Source organism: Daldinia loculata (genome assembly GCF_022478755.1).
Source record: "Daldinia loculata strain CBS 113971 unplaced genomic scaffold F4817scaffold_15, whole genome shotgun sequence".
Lineage (NCBI taxonomy): Eukaryota > Fungi > Ascomycota > Sordariomycetes > Xylariales > Hypoxylaceae > Daldinia > Daldinia loculata.
Genome location: NW_026054869.1, coordinates 414,428 through 439,471, shown reverse-complemented (window position 1 = coordinate 439,471; position 25,044 = coordinate 414,428). Strand labels below are relative to the sequence as shown.

Sequence of the window (25,044 nt, the reverse complement as noted above, 5' to 3'; positions counted from 1 at the left end):
GTACATAAGATACCTATTAAGGAACCTATCCGAGCTCCCAACCAAGTCAATTAGCCAGTCCACCTCCCTACCCCGCTATCTATAAGATTTCTGTTTGATGCAAAGCTGACGCCTAGGCAACCCGACTTCACACGTACACGATATTCCCGATTTTATTATAAACGAGTCATATGATAATAGCATAAGCCCGTAGACCTAGCGTCCTGCGTAAATATCGTGATAACCCATCTGAAGCCCGATTTTAATCCTCTATCGCAATGCTGATTAGGATTTTCTAGCCTATCTAGGCGCAGTGCCACGGTGATTATCTGGCCGAAGGAGAATATCAGTAGAATGGTCTACTAGATCGATCTATAATAGCATATTACTTTATATTAACCCTTGATATGATATTGACAAGTGTTCGTATTATGATATAGGTTCCATGTAGAGTGACCTATGGGCACATATGGAGAGACGAAAGGAGAGGTTCAAGGAGGAATCAATCATGTGACGTCCAAACACGTTGAACTACAACTCTGTGCTTTCGATTACACTAGTCCATCTGTTTAGCGATCGCAGAAATAGGTCGATCCGGTGGATGAAGAGGTCGGAATATACGAGAGGAGATTACGTGAATGCATCTTAAGCACCATACGGCCAAACAACATATTCTAGATATTCTTAATGGGGCCAAACGAGATCGTTGGCGGGATTGTTAGACTATTATTGCCCCTGACGATGGCTTTGTTGAGGCTAAAGATCGGAGGAGCGGCATGATATTAGACACGTCCGGGATCTACACCCTCAACTAACTAAATCAGCGTGAGAGGTCTCCCTGGGATGACACTCGGTTAATACTCACCACAACTACTGTATCCCCTCGATTTCGACGACTAATGTAAAAATATGGTCTGTGATGGATTTCTTGGGATGCTGAGCAAATGTGTAGCTGCGCGAGGTTGAGAACCGCCTTCGAGTGACATACCCGCATCTTATCGAGAGGCGTCACTCGTATCCTCCGCTCCCCGCTCCCCGGTGACCTGGGATGGTGACCGATGGAGATTGTCCAAAATTCGAGGAGGAGTCCATCGTACAGTAGAGATCAGATTGCCTACCCGACATGGCGATTATTTCTCCCAGCCATACCATGTCACATAATTACATCGACAGACTTGCTGTAGAGACGACTTTAAGAGCAATGCTGGTAGAATTGACATGCTCGTCGTCGCTGCCTAAAAGGCGACTCAGATATATATACACAATATTCCCCCTAATCAGGTATACACGGTAAAAGTCGGAAGAGTGCCCGTCCTCGTGCGAGGCATATCGAAGCCTAGTAGTCTTATCGTTCTATGGCGTTGCCTAAAGACGAGTGGTGTTGGCAGATTTAGCATCCCCTTTCTCGAGAGGGGAGGGGGCCTATAGATTAAGTTTCTGAAGGTCATGGATAGTCACAAGGATGATGATAGCAAGTTGGCTTGTGGTTCGAAGCTAGCGGTGGTGAGACTACGGGCGGGCAAGTGGTTAGTCGGTCAGTCAGCCGCAGCAAGGGGCATCTAGATGGCATAATGAAGTCACAGAGGAAACCTGATGAGGCCAACGGATATGTCGGACTATGTAATCCGAAGGATGTGGCTGGCCCTGGGTGTACATAACCACATAACCTCCCTTTAGGTAAGTAGGAATAGATAGTAGGGAAATATTGTTAGCATTAAGTATTGGCTTAAGTATTGGCATTGGCGTGTTATCTGCGCAAAAGGCAACAAATAATAATTAATACCTTAAAAATACCCTTAAATGCCTTGTTGAGCTATCAACCTTAACTTTTAACCCCCCCCAGCCATTTTTTGTTATATATGTAGTAATTTACCTTTGAACGCCAGTGCCACGTTGAGTCTCTCCGTCTCTTTCCTCCCCGATTTTTCAATTTAGATCCAATTCTCATCTTGCACGTAATCCATCTCTACTTTTCTTCTCTCTCTCTCTTTTTTTTTCATCCTTCTTCATCTCTTCACACACATACACACCGCACACCGTACTCCCCAACCGCATCACCTTTTTTCCCTTCTGCACACTGCATCGCCATTTGTTAAAACAGCTGAGGCAACAATACTTGGTACCTGACTACCTCCTTACCTTACCTTGTCTTCTCAACTTTTTTGATAATACATCCATCCATTGCATACGTAAGTACTACCGCAACTGCAAACCGCAACTATTAGGTTACTAGTGTCCATCTCAACCACAGTGTTCAAAATTTCCCCCTCTCTCCCTTTCTTTCATCTCCAACCTTCTAACCTCCTTACCACAACCACCCAAATCTTCCACTTTACAACTTCAATCATTCACCAACTTCGTGAACACTCGTTTCTTCAACCCAGCCACCAACCTTTAAGTTTTTCGAAACTGACTTTATCTCCTAGAGAATAGGACAACGTTCTCTTGGAACCTACAATCCTTCGGATCTTCGTTCCTCAGGGGAAAAAAAAAAAGAAGGGAATCGGAAACGCCATCACGAAACACGCGAACAGGAACCTACCAGCACACACAAGTGAGTAATAACCTAGTCCCATTTACAGCTTTCTGTTTTACACATGCACCCTTGGGCCTCACATTCTAACATATATAGGCATCTTCAAGAACCACCTTTGGTATTTTCCTTGATCGTGCTGCAAAACGCGACCGGTCTTGCATACATAGGTACTCGAGTACTTAATAACCAAAGTGGGAAGCGACCAAGGTCGCAGATAAGCTCAGTCATTGGCCCAAGTTAATTGGCCTTTACCCTTTTACTACTCTTTACCTTTTCTATTCTCACCCCAACACTAAACTAAAACTAAACCTTGATCCAATTCATTGACCAATTCGATTTGGGTATTACGGGGTACTACGGTACATTTACGCTTTACTCATACTTCCTTACTTCCTTCACACCCTTCATACCCTTCATACCCATACCACCACAACACCATTACCTTTTTACAACATTGCCTTACATAACTCTTCTTTCCGCCATTACTGGTCTTTTCCCAAAACAACCACATACCTGACGCGTCGTTATCTCTTCCAAACTATTATTTGGCCGAACTGCCGGCTCCATTGTCGCGTCGCTCGACTATGGATTCACCTGTAACCATGTCTCCGACGCGCGCACTCTCTTCGGAGTCTAGCCTCGGTCCTGCCGCAGACACCTTCTCTGCAGCCGCGTCTCTTAGCTCTACGCCTCCAACTACTGTCGCCGACACAGCCAGCTTGGCTTCAGATATCTCTAAGAGCGACAATGTCACAGCAATTGGCCTTGTTAACGAACCAGTTGACTCGACCGAGGTCGACGCGACGCCCGAGGTAGCCGACTCTATTGTCGCGTCTGCCGAGCCTCTGAACCCCGTTCAACCTTCCGAATCCCCTGCGCAAACCGCTCTAGACACACCTATGAACGGACGCTCGCGCCGACAGCGCCTTAGCGCGCCAATCTACAACCTTGCCAAATTAGCTGGTACTGCTATCCACGGCAAGCGACGATCCAAAGGCGACATCGTATCTAACAGAAAGCGACGCCACACAACTGCCGGTGAGATTCTGGTTGCAAACGAAGAGGACACCGACGACGATGCGATCTCTATGAAGTCGACCAAATCTAAGCTTTCTACGCTGAAAGATGCGGTTCCCTCGAGACGCATTTCGACGCGTTCAACAGGCGTGGAGGCCGAAACCTTGGCGAGCAAGCTATCTACTCTAGGAAAGAGGGGTAGGAAGACTTTTGAGAAGGGTCTGAGCAAGATGTCGCGTGAGCTACGACGTCTGCAGGACACAGACGAATTTGCAGGAATAGATAAGAAGCCTGTCCTATACACCACCTGGGCCAACGGGAAGTACATTTCTCCCGAGGATTCGCAACCCCCCAGAAAGAGGATGAAGGTTGCATCCGAGACGCCAGAGGTTACCGCTCCAGAGCCCGAACCTGTTGTTGAGCTTGGCCCGGCTGTTAAGAAGAGACGGGTTAAGAAATACCTTGATCGCGGCCTATACGCTGGCCAGGAGGCCCCGCTAGATATCTACAAGGGACTCACTCCGTCAGAGAAGAAGAGCTTAGCGCAATTGCCCGAGCTGATGCCGAGCGGCAAGGCAAACAGTACTATGCCCATGCCTATATACAATGGGATGCGCACATTGATCCAGGGCAGGGATTTTAAGCTGCCTTTTGACATCTGCAACCCTCTTCCCCCTGGACAGCCTAAACCCGACGAGTGGAAGAAGATAACGAAGAGTAAGTCTATTTATTCATTTCGTTATTTTCGCATTATATTCTGCTTACTTGGGGGGTTTTTTTTTAAAAAAAAAACACTCTTATTATATTTCATCTTTTGAGTCAGTTTTACCTAACATTTTCTTAGATCGATTCGTTGGTGATGCTGCGGCTTACTGGAAGAAGACACCCCACTTCAAGGACTATCAATCCAAGTGCGTATGCACCCCGGAAGACGGGTGCGGGGAGAGTTGCCAGAACAGAATCATGCTTTACGAGTGTGATGAGACCAACTGCAATGTTGGCACCGGCTTGTGCCAGAACCGCGCTTTTGCGAGACTCCAGGAGCGGATCAAGGAAGGAGGAAAGTACCGCGTAGGAGTAGAGGTTATCAAGACCTCGGATAGAGGCTATGGTATTCGTGCCAATCGATGCTTCGAGCCCAATCAGATTATCATGGAGTACACCGGTGAGATCATCACAGAAGAGGAGTGCGATCGCCGCATGAATGAGAAGTACCAGGACAATCAGGTAAGATTAATGATGGATCTTGGCTATGAAAACTCCTGGTGCAGTTACTGACAAGTTCAGTGTTATTATCTGATGTCATTTGACCAGAACATGATCATCGACGCAACGACTGGTAGTATCGCTCGTTTCGTCAATCATTCATGTTCGCCAAACTGCCGAATGATCAAGTGGATTGTCTCGGGACAACCTCGCATGGCCCTCTTTGCGGGCGACCGCCCCATCATGACGGGCGAGGAGTTGACATACGACTACAACTTTGACCCTTTTTCTGCTAAGAACGTCCAAAAGTGTCTCTGTGGTAGCCCGAATTGTCGAGGAGTCTTGGGCCCGAAACCCAAGGAAGTGAAGCAGCCGAAGCCGCCCAAGGAGACGGGAGCTGGTAAGAAGGGCGCTAGTGGCGGAAAGCGCAAGTTCAAAGACGCACTTGGCGAGAAAGAAGATGCGGAGGGTAGCGCAGCGAAGAAGCGCAAGATTAAGACCGCGACAGGGGTAAAGACACAGGGTGCTAAGCGTGCCCTCTCTACTGCTGGTCTCAAAGCGGCCAAGGGTGCCGCCACAGCTATTAAGCGTAGCGTGTCGACAATCTCTGTCAACACGAAGGCGATTCTGGGTCCGAAAGGTTCAAGCCAGAAGACATCGGCAGTCCGAAAGTCGAAGACTGTAGTTAGAACCTACAGCAAGGCTAAGGTGCAGACGAAGCTACCGGCAGCTTTCCGAACCGCCCTTCGAAAGCCCGCATCGCATAACTCGAGTCTTACAATTGTCGCAGCGGGTTCTGAGGATGTGCCGGAAGAAGATGAAGACGAGGATGAGGATGATGCGGAGTTGTCGATGGCTACTAGCAAGAAGACAATTCCCATGGAGGAAGATGAAGACGATGAAGACGAGAACGATGTTGAGCCGATGTCTCCCAGAAAAGCCGTCGATATACCCCGATCTGTGAACAGAATTCGGCTTGTTCACTCGTGATATATTATCACTCGAGAGATATTATTAGTGGCCCTTTCATCATATGGTCACCGAAGCGAAAATGTGGTCCTTTTCCATATAATGTAGGGCTTCAAACCTGCCCGGTTTGTTTCTTGGAATGGACTAGTTATGCACCGATATCACCTGAGGCTTCATCGCTTCAGCATCTCCCTTACTGACTCATTGGCGATATAATCCCCGAGTTATGCCTCTTTTGCACATTTATTCGACGAGTGGAAGGTCTCCGAGGTCTCGGACAGATACGGCGGAACACGAGGGTTTTGTCATTGTGTATATTACATCACACTCTTGCGTTGGCATTTTTAGGGCGTACGGCGTCGATGAGCTGAGCTTTGTGTTTGTTTTCCACCCCTTCATAGACGGTAGGCTGCCGAAAGGGCGCGCTCAGAGGGACCGTATGCCGTCAGGGGTGTTGCTGGCTGGCTGTCTTGCTTTGTATGTATGCACTAGAGAACCAGAGATTTCCAATCTGAGGCCGTTTTCAACGAATACTTTCCCCTGATTCCAGACTTTACCTTAATGATTTGCTCTGTGATTTGTTCCGAGTTAGTTGTTTTAGTTCATGTAGTTTTGTTGCTACAGAATAGTTTCGAAAAGTACAGTACGGTATGTCAATACTAAGTTTCTATTCTAAGCAGTAAACTCGCACCCATGAAGTTATAATCCAATTGTTAGAATGAGTTTCTTTAAACTGACTGCAATGAAAAGCAATACCTCTTGTTAGTTAAATTGTAATTTTGTAATAGTATATAGATGGAAGTTACATGGTTGGATAAATGATTTATGAATAAGAGAATGATATGCTAGGATATTGTCAAAAAGGGGCGACTATAAAAGACAAGCCACGATGCTTTGTCAGCATATAGAAGTGGGATATCCACACGTACACGTGGGAGATATATAATAGTTCAAATATCCTTTCTAACTATGAAAGTGATTAATCATCTGACGATTGAATACGTAGGACAATGCGTGTATAATGAAGAGATGCTGATGTGCCACGCGTTCGATGAAAAGAAGCCAAGACGATGAGGGTATTCGTGACTCAAATGCTTAGCTACACGTAGAGCAGAGTATCCAATCTCGCCAATATGTTTTCTCTTTCGTACACCTGCATATCGTCACATGTATAGTCGTTGCGTATAGTTTTGAGGCTGTGCATAATTAAGAGTGCTGCATGATGATCCTGCCTTAACTATTTCGGCCCGCATAGGTAGACGATGATTGGTTAAGATATAATCCGTACTAGCTTGGAGAAATGTGGCAACTGGGGCTGCTAGGGTCCGAAGAGTTTCTTCTTAGGCAGTCGCGAGGCATCACAGTTGAAGTACATACTGCATTAGGCAGTGGAGCGCTGTTACTTTATGTCAATTGGCCGACAAGACGTCCCTCTCATCTCATGGAGAATTGGAGATTGTCTTAACTCCTAACACAATCTTTTTTCTAACAACCAACCTTTTACCTAGTCTTTCCTTTCTATCAAGCTCTTCGCCAATTAAGCCTGTCTTTTTTAAGTGCGCCAACCCCAAAACGCAACAAATCAGGCCTCAGTTTCATCCGCCTTATCCACTCGTCCAGCCGATATAATCATCATCTTCGTCACCCTGCAGCCCCCAAACCCTTCAAACTCTACCCACCCTCTACCTATCGGTCCCTAGGTTCAGAGTTGCATTATACATCCAAACGACAACCACCATCACACTTTCACCGCTGGCAGCCTTAGGGGGCCGCTTAGCTTCCTTGCCTACCTAACTTAGTGCCTTATCCGTCACCACATACCCAAAACTCTAGGCTGAGACTTGCACTATAACCGCGATCGCTAGCCTCGACTTTTCCCGATTCACGTTTGAACTACCGGCATATGCGCCGCTAAGGGGAAACAATCGCAGGTTCCAATGAAGTCGCTCAAGATGAGCAAGGTGCTTGGCACCATAAGAAAGAAGAAGTCTGCCGATGGTACGATGGAAGCCTTACCTTAAGTTGTCGCTTGCGCAAACTCGCAGGTTTGATGATTTATACTTTTCGCTAACATATACTTTGTTTAAGTTCCGAACACTCCTGAAGTCCCCCAAGGCCAAAGCCCCGAGGTTACGGCCCACCGTTGTGTGGTGCGTCCACACCTACCAAATTCAATTCTTGCCTGAAGTTGAACCGAACAATCCTGACTTTCGATTAGAAATCCTTCTGCGAATCTGACTCCAATAACTCTGGAGACGAAGTCCTTTTCCTGCCTCCCATCGTAGATGCTGCCGAGTCATCTCCATCCGCAGCGGCAGAATGCGCGCGCCTAATTCGAAAATACCTGAAAAGGGACTATTGGACGAAACCATCCTACCAGTACAATGCCATCATGCTCATTCGCATCCTTGCCGATAACCCTGGTGAAACATTTACTAGAAACTTGGACTCAAAATTTACCGACACTTCGAAAGAGCTGCTGAGATCCGTACGTGATCCGAGTGTGCGACAGATGATGATGGAGACATTAGACGTTTTTGAAAACACTAAGGCGTACGATGAAGGCTTGACCCTTCTCATTAATATGTGGAAGAAGGAGAAAGATAGAGCGCAGCAATTATATGGAGTATGTTGAGCCGGCGTTTTTCTCTACTTGGGCCATGCTAATGTTTTGCTAATTAGGGACGGCCTGCTCCGGTGACCCGTGCGACGACTGCACCTCCAGCCAACCCCCATTCCCAGAACTATTTCGCGCGAGCCCATTCGAACCGCAATCTCCCGAGCCCTGTTGAGCTAGCTAGTAGGCTAGAGGAAGCGCGGACATCTGCGAATCTGCTACAACAAGTGGTTACCAACACCCCGCCAGTCGAAGTGCTCAGTAACGACCTGATCAAGGAGTTTGCCGATCGCTGCACTAGCGCAAGTAGAAGCATACAGATGTACATGACTGCTGAGAACCCAGCCCCTGATAATGACACTATGGAGAGCCTGATCGACACAAACGAGCAGCTCCAGGCATCGCTGAGCTTACATCAAAGAGCTATGTTAAACGCTAGGAAGCTCGTCGCTGTCATGGAGCCACAGCCCCAATCTCAGACTGAGCCTCCGTCTCGGAATTCCGTGAGCCCCATAGAGTCGGAACGGAATGGGGGTAGCTTAGAGCCCCCTACTATACCAGCTCGAAAACCAAATGGCAAAGGTAAGGAAAGAGAATACGAACCTGCTATAGCAGGGCCGTCAAGAACACACACGCCCGCTACCGAAGACGAAGATCCGTTCAGGGATCCCGAGCCCTCAGGGTCGAGATCCCGTGCGGCCGGCGGCTCGGGATCTGGCGGTGGGGCATCATCAAACTATATCGAGGAGCCCCGGTTAGCGTTCGAGCCCTTCCACCCTGGTTTCGAGACGACGCCGAGTTACTTGGGTAGGCAAGAGAGCGCCCTCGGTAAGGAGACGATGCACGGAGCTGCGGGAGACTCCTCATCTGACGATCGACGCTCGCGTGACGACGTTAGTGATTACGAGGCTCCACCCCCGAAACAAAAGGAGCCGATCTACCGGTATTGATCGGTGTGTTGATGATAGCCGTGCTTGCATATGCTCCGCTTGTCTGGATTAAAGGCTTCTATCTACCTGTTAGAATTAAATTTGCGCAGGGGTGGAAAAGGCTGGCTATAAGCAGCCACGAAGATCACGCATGGTGCTGTTCTACTCCGTCGTTGTTGTATTGATGCCGGGCTTTTTTTTTTTGATGCCGTCCTTGTTTATTATTTTTGTCGTTGCTGCTGCTTTTTTCGTCTTAAACGAGATTCCCCAAATGTTAAGACTTCAGTTCGATCGTTTGTATACGCTTTGATGTTGCCTGGTGCTTGTGTTTATGTTGAGTGGGTGGTGTGCTGGCGGTGAAGTTTTATGGTTATATGAGGAAGGAGGATAGACGTTTAGCTCCTAAGACTGCTATGTGTGAATGAGGATAGGCATCCTTGATCGTTGTGGCTAAAAGTATCTCTTCCGCTCCTGGTGTAGGGAAAGGGGGTTAGGGAGGAAGAGAAAAGAAAGCGTAAATCTTTGAGGTGTGGTAAAGGAATCTGTCATAGCGGCTGATGCGTTGTACTTCGAAACAGTGGCGGCTTCGCTAGCTAGGTGTAGAGTTAATACAATATTACCTTGTCTACTAAGATTACCTACAGTATAGACTTCGTTTTCGAGATTTTCGAGATCCGATCCTCGTGTTCGGTGTCACGCTATATTCGGTACTATCTATCCATATGACGGGCTTTCGCTATGATGCGATAGCTAATTTCTTAAGTTAGCCCTAGACTCGTAGATGTGTTACTGCTAGATATGCTCCGTCGTTTCAGGTAAGCGTTCTAGAAGGAAAGAAGGTTTCTTACTATCTTGTACTAAGGTTTGGTCATCCGGTCTCTACAAGTACTTGGGGCTTTGTCCGATGTTTCCATTGTGTTAAGTAGTTATAACGGGTTGATATGAGCATGTAAGGAGTTATAAAGGCTCATACATATTTAGTTGGGGAATCATCATAGAACCTAGTGGCTACCTAGGTAAGCTGGTTCATTTTGTGATAGCCCATCGTTCAGCTCTTTAGAGAAAAAGAAGCCGGTTGGAGTTGCCTTTTTTTCTTTTTTCAACATTTGTTTTTTAAGTTGAGCATCAGTGCATGGCTAATAACAACGCATTGCTTATCTTATTTACAGGGATTTTGTTTGTAAGTTCTCTTGACCAGTGTGTTAATGCAAACATTAGACAAACCAACCACCCAACCTACGTGTTATTGCTAGGTTCGCTAGTACATGTATTAGGTAGTTAGCTAACCAAGAAATATGTACTTCTAGGCTACATTGTGCTAAATTAAAATTATTCTTCCCGTTCATCCAATTCGTAAAAACCAGGCAGCAGGCGTTATAATCGCACTGCCCAAGTAATTTCTGTATACGTTTCCATTGTACCTATTATGTACATGTATGTAACACGAGGCAGAGACCCGCAAAAAGCCGGCGGAGCCTCAGACGCAAAGTTGCGATTGGACGATGCGGGCAGAGCCGGGCGAACCCTCCTGGCGGGTCCTAAGTGGCGGGTCCGGGCGCACTGTTGCATTTTCCCATTTTCCCATTTTCCTCCCCAGGAACGCTATGATTATACCCTGTTCCCGCTTACCGCTTTGATTTGTCCGATCTGGCTATTGGTAGATCCCCCGATCTTGCGCATTTCTTCGTACACACCCTCGACGCTAAACTGCTATTCGTATTTGCCTTTTTTTTTTTTTTTTGTCTGCGTGTGGTGTACATGGTGTATGTACATATGCTAGATGGTAGGTACATTCCCAAAACCCTTAAGATGCAAGATCCGTTTTTTATTTATTTCCTAATGGGGTAAGTGACACGTGGGAGCGGATGTACCTTATCTTTCCGAATGCTCTATTTTAAGCTTTACTAGTAGTAATAGAAGAACTAGTGAGGGGATATAAGACAGTAAAGAAGGTATCACCAAAATGAATATCTACCTAATTATATTAATTATATGAGTAGTAGAGAAACTATATTATTCTACTCAAGCTGTTAAGTCCCGCCCATGCTCCACGTGTGAAGGCGGCGGGGTTCGGTTTACCTCCGAGCCCGCGGCTTGCGCGTGGAGGCCAAAAAGTAACCGGCAGCTTCACCGCACGTTTTGAGAAGCGGGCATTAGCGCCATGTGGGGTCGCCTCTTTTTGGCGAACCTTGCGAATCCTATGTGTAAGTTAGGTACGTACTTTTACACTCCAACACTCTTATTACATACATAGTGGTTTTCTCACATCTCCTCCTCCTAGTGCATTACCAATGTAAAGGCCATGTGCTGATGTCTGGCAATGCATAAGAATCCTCTTATATGCTGGCTCGAACCGAGATGCTTAATGGCGCGAGTTCGGACCGTTAGGAACATCTTATTGGCTGGATCGTCTCATCTGCTCTCGGGAATTCCTACCTACTCAGGTAGCTTTCTACTTCAAACAGCGAACTTAAGCTACCGAATCCTACGAGAATGACGGTGTCCTCGCTAGGTTTAATATTTAATTCCATCTCACTTAACTTCCGCCCCGGCTCCACAGACAGATCTTGATGTGACACCGGGACTTGGTCTTAGGGATGAGCAAAAGGTCTAATATACATAGATACCTACGTATCTCGACCTACCACTTGATCCGTATATCGTGTCGGTAGCTAATGTAGGCTACGGTTCATGGTATACAATTTATATACTATTTCCAGATAGTATGCAAGTCCACATAGTCTACATTCGCTATTTTGCCCGCGAGAGGTTTAGTGGCTTCCTCTCCATCTGTCAAAGCCTAGCTCGAGGTCGAAATCGCTTATACCGCTCTTCTCATTAGCTCTTACATTTGATAAATTGTCTTCGTCTCATGAATACCCAAGGCGCCGCGTTACTGCTAGCGTTTTTTTCTTGTCACCTATCATATTAATTTTACCTACCGTATTTAGCCTCACTTTATTACATAGTCGACTTATCTCCCACCTAGCAGAAACTCACGTCGTCACTAATAAGGCAGTTAAGCTGCTGTGCTCGTTACATCACCTGGGACTTCTCAATACCAATCATGACCCAAGTGAAGACCATCCGGAAGACTTATCCCATCTACTCATTGTCTACTTATTCCAAAAGAAAAAAGATTAGTCACAATCGCCTCATGGAAACAGGAGCCACAGTGGATGTTCCTACACAAACGATATTTCTTAGCAGCCTCAGTGCGGAATTATTAAATATTATATTTAAACAGGTATTAGGTTACCCATCAATTTACCACCTCCTTTCATCCAAAGACTTAGCAGTTAACAGTATATCTCCGTAGTTGAGAGCCATTGACTCCCGGACGCTAGCTGATGCTCGCCGGTTATCTAGACGGCTCGAAACGATCATTACGCCCATACATTATGAAACTATACAACTTAGCGAGCATATAATAGACCCCCTCGCCGAGACATATTTCCCTGGCTATTTTAGAAATATTTATTTATTTACTAGACACGTAGAATCAAGGAGCAATCTTGACGCGAGAAGCACTAGGCGGGTGTTGGACAGAGTACAAAGGCTCTCGTCTTTGAGGTATTCAATCTTTTGAGCTTTGCGAAACTAAAATGGCTGACACTGAAAGATGGCGTTACGTTGAAAATCAATCTCTTACAGGCTCAGGCCTTCCTTTCTCGACGCCGTCCGATATATTGAGCCCGTACCACATCAAGGTTAACAGAACCAAGATATATGTTGAAGACCTGCCTCTAAAGGACTCTTATAGTGACTTATACAGCACTTATACCCAACATATCCCCGCGAGTAATCTTATTTCTCTAAGGATGCAGAGTCCTACTCTCACGAGAACCATCGACTCGTTAAAACGATTCCTCGTCCAGGCTCAATGCACACAAAATCTCAACTATAACGGCCGTGGTCAAGGTACAAGCTTTGAATTCAATGGAAATGAACGCTTGCCGCCTTTTAAAGGGATATTACTTCAGTCGTACGACTGGAACCACAGCGCTGATGAGGTCCGAAGGCATTGGAATTTCTCGCGGATAGAGCATTTAACTCTTATCGACGTGCCCCTATTCAAATTCCTTACTTCGGTGCCCATTGCGGAACTCAACAACCTCCAGACACTCCACTGCGAAGACTTCACTACACATACCTTATACCAACGTGAAGACGTGACGAGGATTCTACACGTACTGATAGGCCGTATCGAGGCTCTTCAAAATATTAAGTTAATGTGTAATACGGAATTATTTCCAATAGATTCGCTACTTTGCCATGCTAATTCGCTCGAGGCTCTGAGCTTCCTGGACTACACCGGTTTTAGCGACGAGACACAACGGTATCCCACGATGCGGGTAGAAGATCTTACTCAACTCTCCCACGCACTAGTCAATCTCAATTACCTCGAGCTGGGCATGGACGTAACCATGTGCGACCCTGACCGATTCCTAGAGGCGCTCTGCAATTTCCCTCGACTCCGCGCCCTCAACTTGAACACGCAGACGGTTTGGCGCACTCACCACACGGTACGTAATAACGAAGATCTGGACTGCAACGCCGCGGTAGCGACGCTAGAAGCTTTGATTCGCGATAAGCGAGGGAGTCCGTGGCGGCACATCACGATCAACGTCGGTGGGTGGAAGCCGGTTATGGTGCGCCGGTTGGGCGCAGCGTGGCGCGATAAGAATCTCCAGGGGATATATGCCGAGAGGTGTTTCCGTATGGATAGGGATGAGGAGACGGGAGAATATACGTTTAGGGAGGAGAAAGGCAAGGATAATACTTCTGTCTAGAGAAGGTGGTGGATGGACGAGCGTGCGGTTTTGACATTTGGAATGAGTAGATACCCGAAGCGAGTGGATGGAGTGTAGGTTGCCTGTCTTGGTACTAGAGCGCTAGGTAATTATTAATGTAATACTATTCTGAGTTGGAACGTTCTCTTTTACTTTCCTATGCTGACGCCCTAACCAAGTGCACGTTCGGGTATTAAGCAGGTGTTCCAAAGCTTCAAGTTTATAAATATGGTATCCCCTACTTAGGTAGATGGAGATGCATTCGTCTAATACGAAAACTGCCCTCAAGTTCCGTGTCTCTCCTATGAAACCCGGCTCTATATCACTACCTACTTCTGCAACCCGACTTCTCATCCTCCAGGCCACGGAGCGGCTGTTAGGTTTAGCTCCACATTCCTCGTTCTATAGCAGGATTAGAATGTGTTATTTTATGTGCCAACTAACCTACAGGTGGTTATGCGTTTAGCTAGTACTCGGCTTTACTTTCTTGCTCTCAAGAGAACTGGGCTAGATCGTACGACTTTGTGGGGCGTGATTGTAGTGGGCGACCTTAGAAAATGAAAGAAGATAAGAGGTCAAAGGAGGGACTGGGATATTTCCGAGAATGGGATTGCTGATATGTTCAAAGGATGAATAAAGCGGCCAAGTAGTTCAATCTAAGAGTCCTACGACTGGGCATATGTAGCACCTGAATGATAGCCCTTAAGGACCATACCTGTTCGGTCTATAACATGTCGAATAGAGAAAGAGCGTAAATATATATGAACTAAACCTTACACTTCAGTGGTCGTGATGATGCGATCTATCGATGATGAACTAGTAATTGGTATGATTGGGTTTGACAATGAGTAATACTTAATCAACATCAAGTGCGATCATTACACGTCTAAACTTTAAAGGCGCTTGTTTCTCTACCAGTTGCATTGATAAAGAGGTTCCCGTGAAGACTCATGGAAATCTTATGAAGTACCGTTACCAGGCCTTTAACATACCAAGCCGCCACGGTCCTCCTATTCGGAGCTCGAAATGATTACTCTATAATATCATCTCCACGAAAATCTAGGGTCCCAGTCCTATGGTGCGTATAAGCCATGTATATCAATCTAACAACTGGTTAGTTGAATCACAGAAGCAGTCTCTCCATGGGCCCTTGGTATACCATATCATCATGTGTTAAACCACCAAGATATTGATATCGACCCGTACGTATATGCTCAAGACACTCAGTGTTAGGATTTTATATATCTCATCCAGAGTAAAGAATATTTTTAGTATGCATAGCCACGGACTCCTATAGCTTATGTCAGAGTTCTTTGCTGAACGACGAAGTTGTTTCCTTGCCTTCCAGCCCCCCCTCGTGATACCCAGCCAGCCAGAAAAGAAAACGAAGTGAATTCCGACGATGATGTTATAACTGTAGACTAACTTAGCTCAAGATTCAAGGACGAAACGTATACCGAACTCAACCGGGCGTCCTCGACGATACTATGGGCTCAGTCCTTTGGTTAGTACCGCTAGTCTCCAAGTACCACCCTTACTATATACTATTCTGAGTCTCATTAGTTACTTCAAAGCGAAGTCAACGTGGTAATATTAAACGCGTAGTGCGTTTAGATACCCCCAAATAACATCGACCGCTTAAGAAAAGTCATAAAAAGCTTCGTAGGACACGGTGGCTCAAAATAACCAATAGCTTTACAGATCAAGCACTGTAATTGTAATATCCAATATCCTCACGAGATCTTCCGGGGTTGATTTTGGGGTTGCAGTTAATAAAGCTATATTAATTGAATCAGTGCGTGACGAAGACATGATAGCGAAGTACTTTGAAGGGGTTTACTGCCACATCTTTAACATCATAACTACTCGAGATACGCCGCAAAGCCCACGATAATAAGTCTCAAGATAACTGTTCGGCCCCATATATATCTTGAATTTAATTAATACAGAGTGGTACTAATTATAGCGCTGTTTAAGTACTGCTTCGTGGTCGAATAATTGAGGGTGCATCGTCCCAATATCCCTATAAAAACATAAACCGTCAATTCCTCAATGCTTGTTAGGGTATTGCAATTATGCAGCTTTCTCTCCTCTAGCCAGGAATATTTGTCTCTTCATAAGCTCCTTACCCTCTTGCGCGTAGTGGCCGGGCATGAGGCCGGAGCCGAGTACTTCGAGAGAGAAGCCTTTTCCGGCCCCGGCATGCTCGAACATTTTTCGGACCCTTTCCTCGGAGAGGCCGTGATGTAAGACTGCATGCGCATTAAGTCCGTGGTGAGGTCCGTGCGGTAAGAAGTCCCAGACCAGTAAGACGCCACCGGGACGTAGACGTTCGACAAGGCGGTCGGCAGCCAGCTCCGGGTCCGCGAAATGGTGGAGCCCACCTCCGACAGTCGCCAGATCGAATCCGAAGAAACGCGAGTCTGCGAAAAGTTCCGAAGGCTGCGGTCCATCTGCCGCCGCAAGATCTCCCACTATAGCATGCATCTCATCGCGAGTTAAGCCCTATGAAGGTTTTAGACATGTCTCGCCAACTACATAAGCTAAATACCTTATACATACTTGGTTCTCAGCACGTGAGTTATACGCTGCAACCATATTTTCTGATATGTCGATACCAACGCTTTGCGTCGTATAAGGGGCTAATGCCTATAGGAAGATGTCAGAAAAATCCGTTACAATACTCGAAGTGATGCGATAGGGCTGGGATGAGAGGTAGCTTAAGGGGGAAATATTTCCACGAAATAGGAAACCCACTCTCGACATTGTGCCTGTCCCGCAAGCGTAGTCAAGCAACCGTACCTCCCTGCGAGATTGGATAGGCTTTGGTTCTGCCTCTCCATCGCTATTATCATCGTCATCATCATCGTCGTCGTCTTCGTCGTCGCTAGCCCAGTCGACGCCAATCCAGTCCAATCGGGCTTGGATCTCTTCCGTTAGGCGCTCGTTAAGCTTACCATGTTTAGAGTCGTACGTTGACGCCTCTTCGCTGCAGGGACGTTATTATTAGCTGATACTATTGCCCGTGCCGTGCTGTGCCACATATATTGATCCACAAGGTTCCATTGTGCGTCAATGCTTCTCAGATGGATCACACTACTACTAGTTGCTAGACCACAGACATGATCATCTCTTGGCCTAGTATAAGAACCATACATGAACTAAAAATAGCCAAGGAAAAGGAATAGCGACATGGAATTGTCCTTGGTGAGAAGCAAAGAAACAGATGAGGCAGTAGAATAACAAGGTACGCAGGTAGTGGACATGTTATGTCATTCCCCTGTCCATCGTCCTCTGCATTGTAACCAACTGGGATACGACATCTGCTTTATGATGGATCTCTCATACAGGGATGAACTATAGTTCTCGAATGAAGGATGATACCATCTCGATATACAAGGAATATATGCCAGAACGGGAAGGAATGATGTGTTGTCGGCGAATTAGATTCAAGGAGAAGGGTGATCCAGCTTACTTAAAGTGTAACCTATTAGTCTCGGCCATGTTGTCGTTATGCGCTGATCGTTTTATCTCTTTTCCTAGTTTGTCTTTCGTTTTCGGTTTTCTTTTCTCAACAAGTAGGTTTGGTGTCTCGACTATTTTGACGTTTACTTGCTATTTTGTGTCTTAGTTTTGTTTCCTTAAAATATGCGTTGTCGGCGACATATCGTACACTTCTCGTAGGCTTGTCGTCAACATTCCGGCGACTTTTTACTCGATAACTTTCTACGTTGGGAACTTAATTGTAGATCCTTGTAGTCACACCGGGGTGTGTAGTGAATGACGGGATACCATGTACAGCAACTATGGATAACTAGCATACGTATGACACTTCCGTAGCATAGCCTGTCACTCTTTGTTTACTTTGGCATCTAATGGGACTCAATCATACCCATTCACCGCCTCGGTATCGTATGCGTTAATTTGCTTGGGGTGTGGTACGGTACGCACCGAAACGGGCAAATCGGGACAAACGGTAAGCGGGAAGGATACCACGGCACGCCACGACGGGCTCGATCATTGCAACCATGAAAAGCAATTAAAATGGAGCCGATGTGCTATGGAATCGTGGAGTTGCTCTTCTTGGCGGTTATATAATCCCCATGCCTTGCATGGTTCAAATGGATCTCTCTCTGCTAACCCCCTGGCAGGTGCGCTTCGGACAGTGCCTCCCGCAGGTGCAGCTGGGTTCTTTGGGGTTTCACGGTAGGATGCGTGGTGCTACCCTATCCAATTCCAACGGCGTGTTTTATGCGATGACTCATGATTTCCAGGCGGGTTGGAGGCTAAGAAAGTCTAGGGATGGTTAGGTTCTACTGTGGCTATGCAAGTGGACCTGCAAGCTTCGCAGCGAACCGTAGTCACAAGAGGAAGTGCATATGTAAAGCTTGCTGCAGCAGCACGCCCCTTAGCCTCTGAGATGGTATAGCTGGTGTTGCATGGACAAGGCACCAAAGCAGAGACGAGTCTGGGTCGGCCTTAGGTTGGGTCTGGCCGCAAGGGACTGGACGTATCAAGCGTAGGCGGCTTGAGCGAAAGGACGTACTATGTAAGAGGTAGGAATGTACGGCGTCGCGGGCGTCTGCAAGATGAAGAAAACGGAAGTGCGTTTGCGATCAAGGGTGGGGTGAATTGAGGAAAATTGAACATGGATCATGGATGGCATCAGCTCGTTGGACTGACATGCGTCGTATTTATTTGTGATAGAGAGACAAATTGCTGAAGGCTTTGAAGGCGCAAATACCTAGTCTAAGCCAATTGCTACCACGGCAGCGGCACCGGCAGCGGCAGCAACAGCAACAGCAGACGCACCCATAGTACGAGGTTTGAATCGTTTGCGTGTGATGAGAGCTTTGGGCATCGACCAGCATTGGCCGACTGGGTTTTCTCTATATGCTGTCAGCCTGCATGTCGGGTAAAATGCACAAAGAAATAGGTATAGCAAGATAGAAAAGTATGGTACTCCCCACCGAGTTGGATCCGTTGGGAACCAGTCGTAGCAATTCTTGCCGCACCGGTAGCAAGGGATTGGATACACGGGGTAGAAACACGAGAGATGGATGAATGGATAAGAAATGACGATGAAACCTTCTGTTCCTTCTTCCTCATACCCGGGTTTAAAGCGACATAGCGTACCCGAACCGCATCCCGTAAGCCTGGTGCTCCTCAGGTACTAGAAGATGAAAAGGTGATGGGATATGTAAGATAGATCTTCCAAATTCCTGTGGGAGTTACAATACAACTCCTGTCTTACCTGCCACATATTGATCTACTACCCATGCAGGTAACGCTAGTAACACCCAACGTAGCAGGTAATTACTACCTAGGTACTAACATGCCTTCTTCGTATATATTATTGTTACCTAAGGTACATATCTCTTCATGGATGCAGGTCACCGGAGTATCGAAGACTGGAGGCAGGTGGTGTTAAATAATTGCCTAAAGTAATTTCCATGATGCGGCAAAGCTTCGTATCTACCTATGTAATTCATAACCATATGCAAGTATATAATATATTAAGATGCAATACATATCAATTTAGGTATTTCAGGTAAGAGGAGGTAGCTGTCTAGGGGATGAAGTATTGATTACATACATGCATATTATTGATGCTCATATTGATACATCCATGTCAACTATCCAAGTACGTAGTTATAAGCGCCGTATCTGAATTTTTATGTAACAGCAAGGCAATAATCCAAGCGCGTATATGAGAAGGTGACGCAGGTGTAACAAGATCTGATATGCGGGACCCAAGGGATCGTTACCTTAGTCGGGTAATTCCGTACTATGTATGCACGATCAGACTTCACGTTGAAGGCCAAGAAGGCGTGAAATCTACAAAATCTACAGAATCTATGAAATCTCGGTTAGCCGCTTATGTAGGTAGTTACGTAGCCCATCCGGATGTGATGCGAAACAATGCTCGGCATGTAGTATGGCGTTAACTAGTAGTAGATATTAGGTACGTTCTATGGATTTATCGGTCTCGGTCTCGGTCTGTAACATAGGCGGGCTTCAAATATACTACACATATTCAAATAAAATCTCACCGCCGCTTCTCTACGCCGCCGTTACATAGGATCGTCTCGGTACTATCGTCGTCACACTCGATGAAATTGATCGTGAGCATGTTGTATCTATACAAACGTAAATCTATCGATGTTTACCATGTACTTCTATACCGCCTCGGAATTATTAATATGTAGATAACATGTAGAGCCGGCTATTATAGGGAAGTGTGGTAGTGTTGGGGACCAAACGCCTAACATCGTAGTCAGCGCCATGCGCTTGCAGTCGGCTTCTACTTTATACTACATGCAAGCTTGTGCCACATACGAAATCCCATTGCTTCGCCATGCTAATGTTAGTGATGTTTGCATGCGATAGGGAAAACGTGGCGTTGAACTACCTACCTTAGGTACCTGAGTCGTTTCGAATCCGACAACAGCCGCAAACAATGTGCAAACCTCCCTTGTACATCCAATGACCTTCTATCTATTGCACCAGAGCCTTCTCGGAATCGTTTCCATGGTTCGAGACCACCTTGCAAAGGACTAGCCTAGCCAATACTCAGCCAATACTCTGCCAAGTCGCCTGACTATTTCTTGGTAGCTAACCCGCTGTATGCGCTCTTATTAATCAAAGCTATAAGGACGAACCATCTCGCCCCTCCATGATATAGGCTATTCCCTGCTTAGGCCATTGGCGTAGATCGAGATTAGGTAGGCTGGTAGACGAGGTTTGCATCGCACGACGCTTCAAACGATAAATCCATATGTAAGCGTGGTATACCTATCCTATACAATTCTTTAGGATGCCAACGATGCGACGCTCGTCAGGGTTCAGTTTCATGAGAGCGTGCTGATCACTAGTCTAGAACCTCGACTCTAGAGGGGCACATTATACCAGTGACATGCATCCCCGGTCTACAGTTTATACAAGAATACATGCCAATACAACACACTACACCGCACTACGTACGTGGACGGATAAGTAAGAAGAGGTGGGCCGAAGTACGACGCAAGATGTTCGTGGTGGGGTGCGAAGCGCCAATTTCCCCAGTAGTTCGGAAGTCGACACGAAGGTTAGCGCAAATATCGACAGATTATCTGCATCTTTCCTTGCTTTATTGGACTATGCCGGCTCCTCTGGTTCTAGCAAGAATACGCCGAGTGGTTTCGGCTATACCCGTGCCAACCAATAAGACCCGGTGGATGGCCTTTTGAAGTAAAAGAGATGGGCAATAGTTCGGTAAGCGAGAGGCCGTCAACTGACTCGCTTTTACGTACGGAGTAGCCTGTATTAGGCGCCGCCGTAGCGCATGATAGATAGGCTTGTGACAATGGTGATCGGATTTTCAGCGCGACCATCTCAAAAGGGGATTCCCTGTTGGAAACTTTACTCGGAACAGAGCATTGATCCATTCCCCTTGCTTCCTTTATCTTGGAGAGGGTGAGGGAGTTTATCCGCGTATAAACGAAGTTGGAACAGGGGGATCGATTTCATATTATTCAATGCACTCGGTTTCAGTGCTACTCCTATCGCTACATGTTGTAGATTAGGGTTTTTTCTTGCGTGTAGTGTATGCTCGCTTGCGTAGGAGGCTTTTCCAGTAGGTTTACTATATTTGTGGGCAAGTTGAGAGAGGAGGGGACCAACAAAGAAAATGTGCGGGCTTGCTTGGTTCAGTACCCACCGTACTCGGCAGCGATTCGGGGGCCAGCAAACAAACTGCCATATCGACTACTAGTCAGTTAAAAATGGGGTTCAATTTGCGGGAGCGGCTCGCTGCATGCATATTCAGTCACGTGAATACCCCTTCAGGGTATATTGATTGGTTCGTGTCATTCAATATCCAGTCAATACTCTCCAACTTACTGCAACTTACTGCAACCTACTGTAACCTACAAGCTCTAAGAGAGCCTAACGTCCAGCTGCCACCAAGCCCGAGAGTCTGGATCCATCTTGCCTAACTGCCCTAGGTCTCCGATCTATCTGCGAGCTGCAAGGTCGAATTGTCGGTGTACATTACCTAATTCACTTTCGACTCTAGGACGGTCCAGTGCAGTTACTTAGCCGGCCCCAAAGGATTTCATCCTCTTGGCGTACATGGCCCGCCTGATTGCATCCTGTCAAAAATGCGGTCTGGTTCCTATCTGATCCCGTGCTACCGTGCCTGCAAGAAGGAGTCTAACGGATTTGGTGGTTTGGTGGTTTGGTGGTTTGGTGCTGCTAGAGTGAGGCACGGTGACGAAGATACGTGGCAGCCATTATGCGGTCATCCGACTTGTTTCTGTGACAGGGTCTTGCCGTACATGGTACGTACAGGCCCATTGACCATGCCCATTGACATGGGCAAGGCCGATCCGGAAATGCTATCTATGTATCATTACGGGTCCCCCTTGTCGGCGGAACTTCCCAGCCGCAAGTCGCGCGCTCTGCGTTATGTAAATCTAACTTAGCCTATCTACCACTTTTATTCCACTAGTATTCCGTACGGTAAGGCTGTCTGATATGCGGAATATTCTCGGACTCGGCGATGTGCGGAACGTCGGATATCCCGGTTCGGAAGCAGGTTAGAATTACCCTAGTAGATCTTCGCATGAATAAGCTTGATCTGGGATTAGCCCTTGACGATAGTAGTAACTAACCCTATTGTAAACTTAGTTTGAACCTTAATGCCGCCGAGGTTCAGCTGGTATAGCTAGAGGGGCTGAGCGGATGAATTGTAACAACAGGGTTTATTACCCAAGAAAACTCATGGTTTGAAATATTAGAGAGCTTACTTAACAGGTGATCCTAGTGCGTAAAGAAAATCAAAGGTTCAAATTTCTTATTGTCATATATTAGGTAGTTATTGATTCATGTCTAAGAAGCACATGCTGGATTTTGAATAGTCATTGATATATATAACCTATATTTTATCGAATCTTCATATTTACTTCGTCGCCATAGACCTAGTTAATCCCTAAGTATCAGCAATTATAATTACAGCGTACAGGAGATAGGAAATACTCTTATATAACGCTTTTAACGAAATAAAAGGGGGCTCGCTAAAATATCTCAATTAAAAAATATCAAAGGGAAGACTAGATGCAAAATTCCAATTCTAAAAGGCACTGTCTTTACGAAGTACATACCTAAAGGTATGTGCCCAGATAGGTAATGACAATTACACTATTGACTTGAACTATCGATGAGAATCGAAATAATGCGCCATCGTTATTCAGATTATCTAAACTGCCTACCTAAGCTGTAGACCGGAATACTCTGGTATATTTAAGGTATTAGAAAGTCAAGTTCCTGACACACATTGGCCTCAAATTTACAGGATATTAACCTTAATACTAACATAACGGGGTGCTAAACATGGTGATATATCTGGGCCCGTCTCTCCTCTTGTGTCTGTCTACCTTATAAATACTCCTACAAAGATTATCGTTCCCTCGTTGGATGTGTCTACGCTCATGGCTAGGTAGCTTGTGGGAATAAATGAAAAGGAGACAAAGCCATTCTTTGAGTAGGGTTAGAGGTGTTCTGGTTAGCGCTTATCACTAGCCTGTGTAGTAGAGTAAGAATGCCCGCCATGTGCTAGATTCGAGTCTCTTGATTGTTAAGTAAAGATAGCTAATTGGGTACTTGCGCTATGAGCTTTTAGCAAGGGATGTGGATATCACGCTCGGTAGAGCCCAGTTCTACGGATAGGGTAGCGGTTTTTATTATTACTACTAATAAGTGCTAAAGTGCCGCAAGAATGGGTAAGAGCACGACTCTATTCTATTATTTGTAAACCTCCATTACTGAGGCCCCTTTGTAGGGGGTTCTTATTTATTTATTAGATACTATTTTTACATCCTCGGGCGCCGAGTGAACTCTGGACACTAGTAAAACTACGTGGTATTTAGTATTTACTGTAGAAAGATGGGATCCCCATGAGCCGTCATGATGCGCAATCTCCGGTGTGTCCATGATTAAACCTTCCTAGGATCCTGATCCCAGATAGGTGGTTCTCAAATCCCCCAGGTCCCTGAACATATTGGATCTGGGCCGCATGGTTCTAGAAGAGGCAAGTATCCCGCAATTATAGCACCCTGGCTAGGTATGTTTTAATGTTTTCAGTTGGTAGGAAAAGAGCTGAAAGGCGTATAGTGGCTGTTTAATTTACCATGATATTAGCAGAACCGGCGAGTGGTTTGTTACCTGATTCTTTTAGCCTTAGCCTAAGCCAGCTCGCAAAACAATGTCGCAGATATTGAGAAGATCGGGACCCACCAGATACTACATTAGCATTGAGTTCACTGTCTAAATGGCCTGAGAGGTAGGCCATTTTCAATACATATCCCCATAATTCATTTGGCTGCTTTTATGATTGCGAAGTTTTGCATTTAGTGCATCGGCGAAGAATGGAAGTACTAAGATTATTTATCTCTTTGCTTCTTACCTTGTAAGCTGTTTTCCTACGTTTATATAAGTTTTATTAATTAGCAACCAGATTATCAATTGTTATAAAATAAGAAGACGAACACCTAACTAATTAATTTCGAGGTTTCAAGAAATATATATATATATATTATGTCATATCTAGAATGTCGCCGGAGGTTGTCATTAATATACGCTTAGTAGCTACACTTACGTTGTTTCATGACCACATTAAGCAAATATTTCAAGGGCAGTAGTCCAACTATATTTCATTAGAACATTTTTGGAACAATTTCCAACCTGACCAAATATTCCCTCAACTCCTTTTAGCAGCTATAAAAATAGGTATTTATAATTACCTCTAATATTGTATCTCTGTGGTACGATAGATGTAGGTGGTGTCTCTTCACGCTGCTGTGCAACTTGCACGTTGGGTGTACGAATGAGCTGGTGGCTTCAGATTATGCAGGCAAACATCGAGTATGCGTCGGGGTTTTGTCGTGCGAGTTTGTACTCGACACACCGAACCAATCCAACCTCATAGATCACCAGCGTCCTCGACTCTGATTTGTCCCT

The 25,044-nt window shown here is 45.9% G+C and overlaps 5 protein-coding genes across 5 annotated transcripts; 3 read left to right on the top strand and 2 right to left on the bottom strand.

Moving 5' to 3' along the window:
• Positions 1-3,117: 3,117 nt before the first annotated feature.
• F4817DRAFT_357806 (SET domain-containing protein) lies at positions 3,118-5,728 on the top strand (the record flags this gene model as incomplete). The annotated part of the gene is made up of 3 exons (XM_049305957.1): positions 3,118-4,249; positions 4,377-4,759; positions 4,820-5,728. 3 exons carry the CDS (start codon positions 3,118-3,120, stop codon positions 5,726-5,728), a joined length of 2,424 nt encoding a protein of 807 aa, XP_049160581.1.
• A 1,680-nt stretch (positions 5,729-7,408) lies between these two features.
• F4817DRAFT_56620 (uncharacterized protein) lies at positions 7,409-9,871 on the top strand. Its single transcript, XM_049307644.1, has 4 exons — positions 7,409-7,705; positions 7,796-7,857; positions 7,926-8,333; positions 8,390-9,871. The coding sequence occupies exons 1-4, from the start codon at positions 7,645-7,647 to the stop codon at positions 9,272-9,274; spliced, it is 1,416 nt and encodes a 471-aa protein (XP_049160580.1). The 5' UTR covers positions 7,409-7,644; the 3' UTR covers positions 9,275-9,871.
• Positions 9,872-12,410: 2,539 nt separating this feature from the next.
• F4817DRAFT_357804 (uncharacterized protein) lies at positions 12,411-14,046 on the top strand (the record flags this gene model as incomplete). Its single annotated transcript, XM_049305956.1, has 3 exons — positions 12,411-12,500; positions 12,573-12,826; positions 12,876-14,046. 3 exons carry the CDS (start codon positions 12,411-12,413, stop codon positions 14,044-14,046), a joined length of 1,515 nt encoding a protein of 504 aa, XP_049160579.1.
• Positions 14,047-16,119: 2,073 nt separating this feature from the next.
• F4817DRAFT_314480 (S-adenosyl-L-methionine-dependent methyltransferase) lies at positions 16,120-17,550 on the bottom strand (the record flags this gene model as incomplete). The annotated part of the gene is made up of 4 exons (XM_049300407.1): positions 16,120-16,551; positions 16,609-16,695; positions 16,804-17,035; positions 17,522-17,550. The coding sequence occupies 4 exons, from the start codon at positions 17,548-17,550 to the stop codon at positions 16,120-16,122; spliced, it is 780 nt and encodes a 259-aa protein (XP_049160578.1).
• A 1,240-nt stretch (positions 17,551-18,790) lies between these two features.
• On the bottom strand, positions 18,791-20,179 carry F4817DRAFT_314479 (uncharacterized protein; the record flags this gene model as incomplete). Its single annotated transcript, XM_049300406.1, has 2 exons — positions 18,791-18,935; positions 20,100-20,179. The coding sequence occupies 2 exons, from the start codon at positions 20,177-20,179 to the stop codon at positions 18,791-18,793; spliced, it is 225 nt and encodes a 74-aa protein (XP_049160577.1).
• Between the last annotated feature and the right edge of the window lie 4,865 nt (positions 20,180-25,044).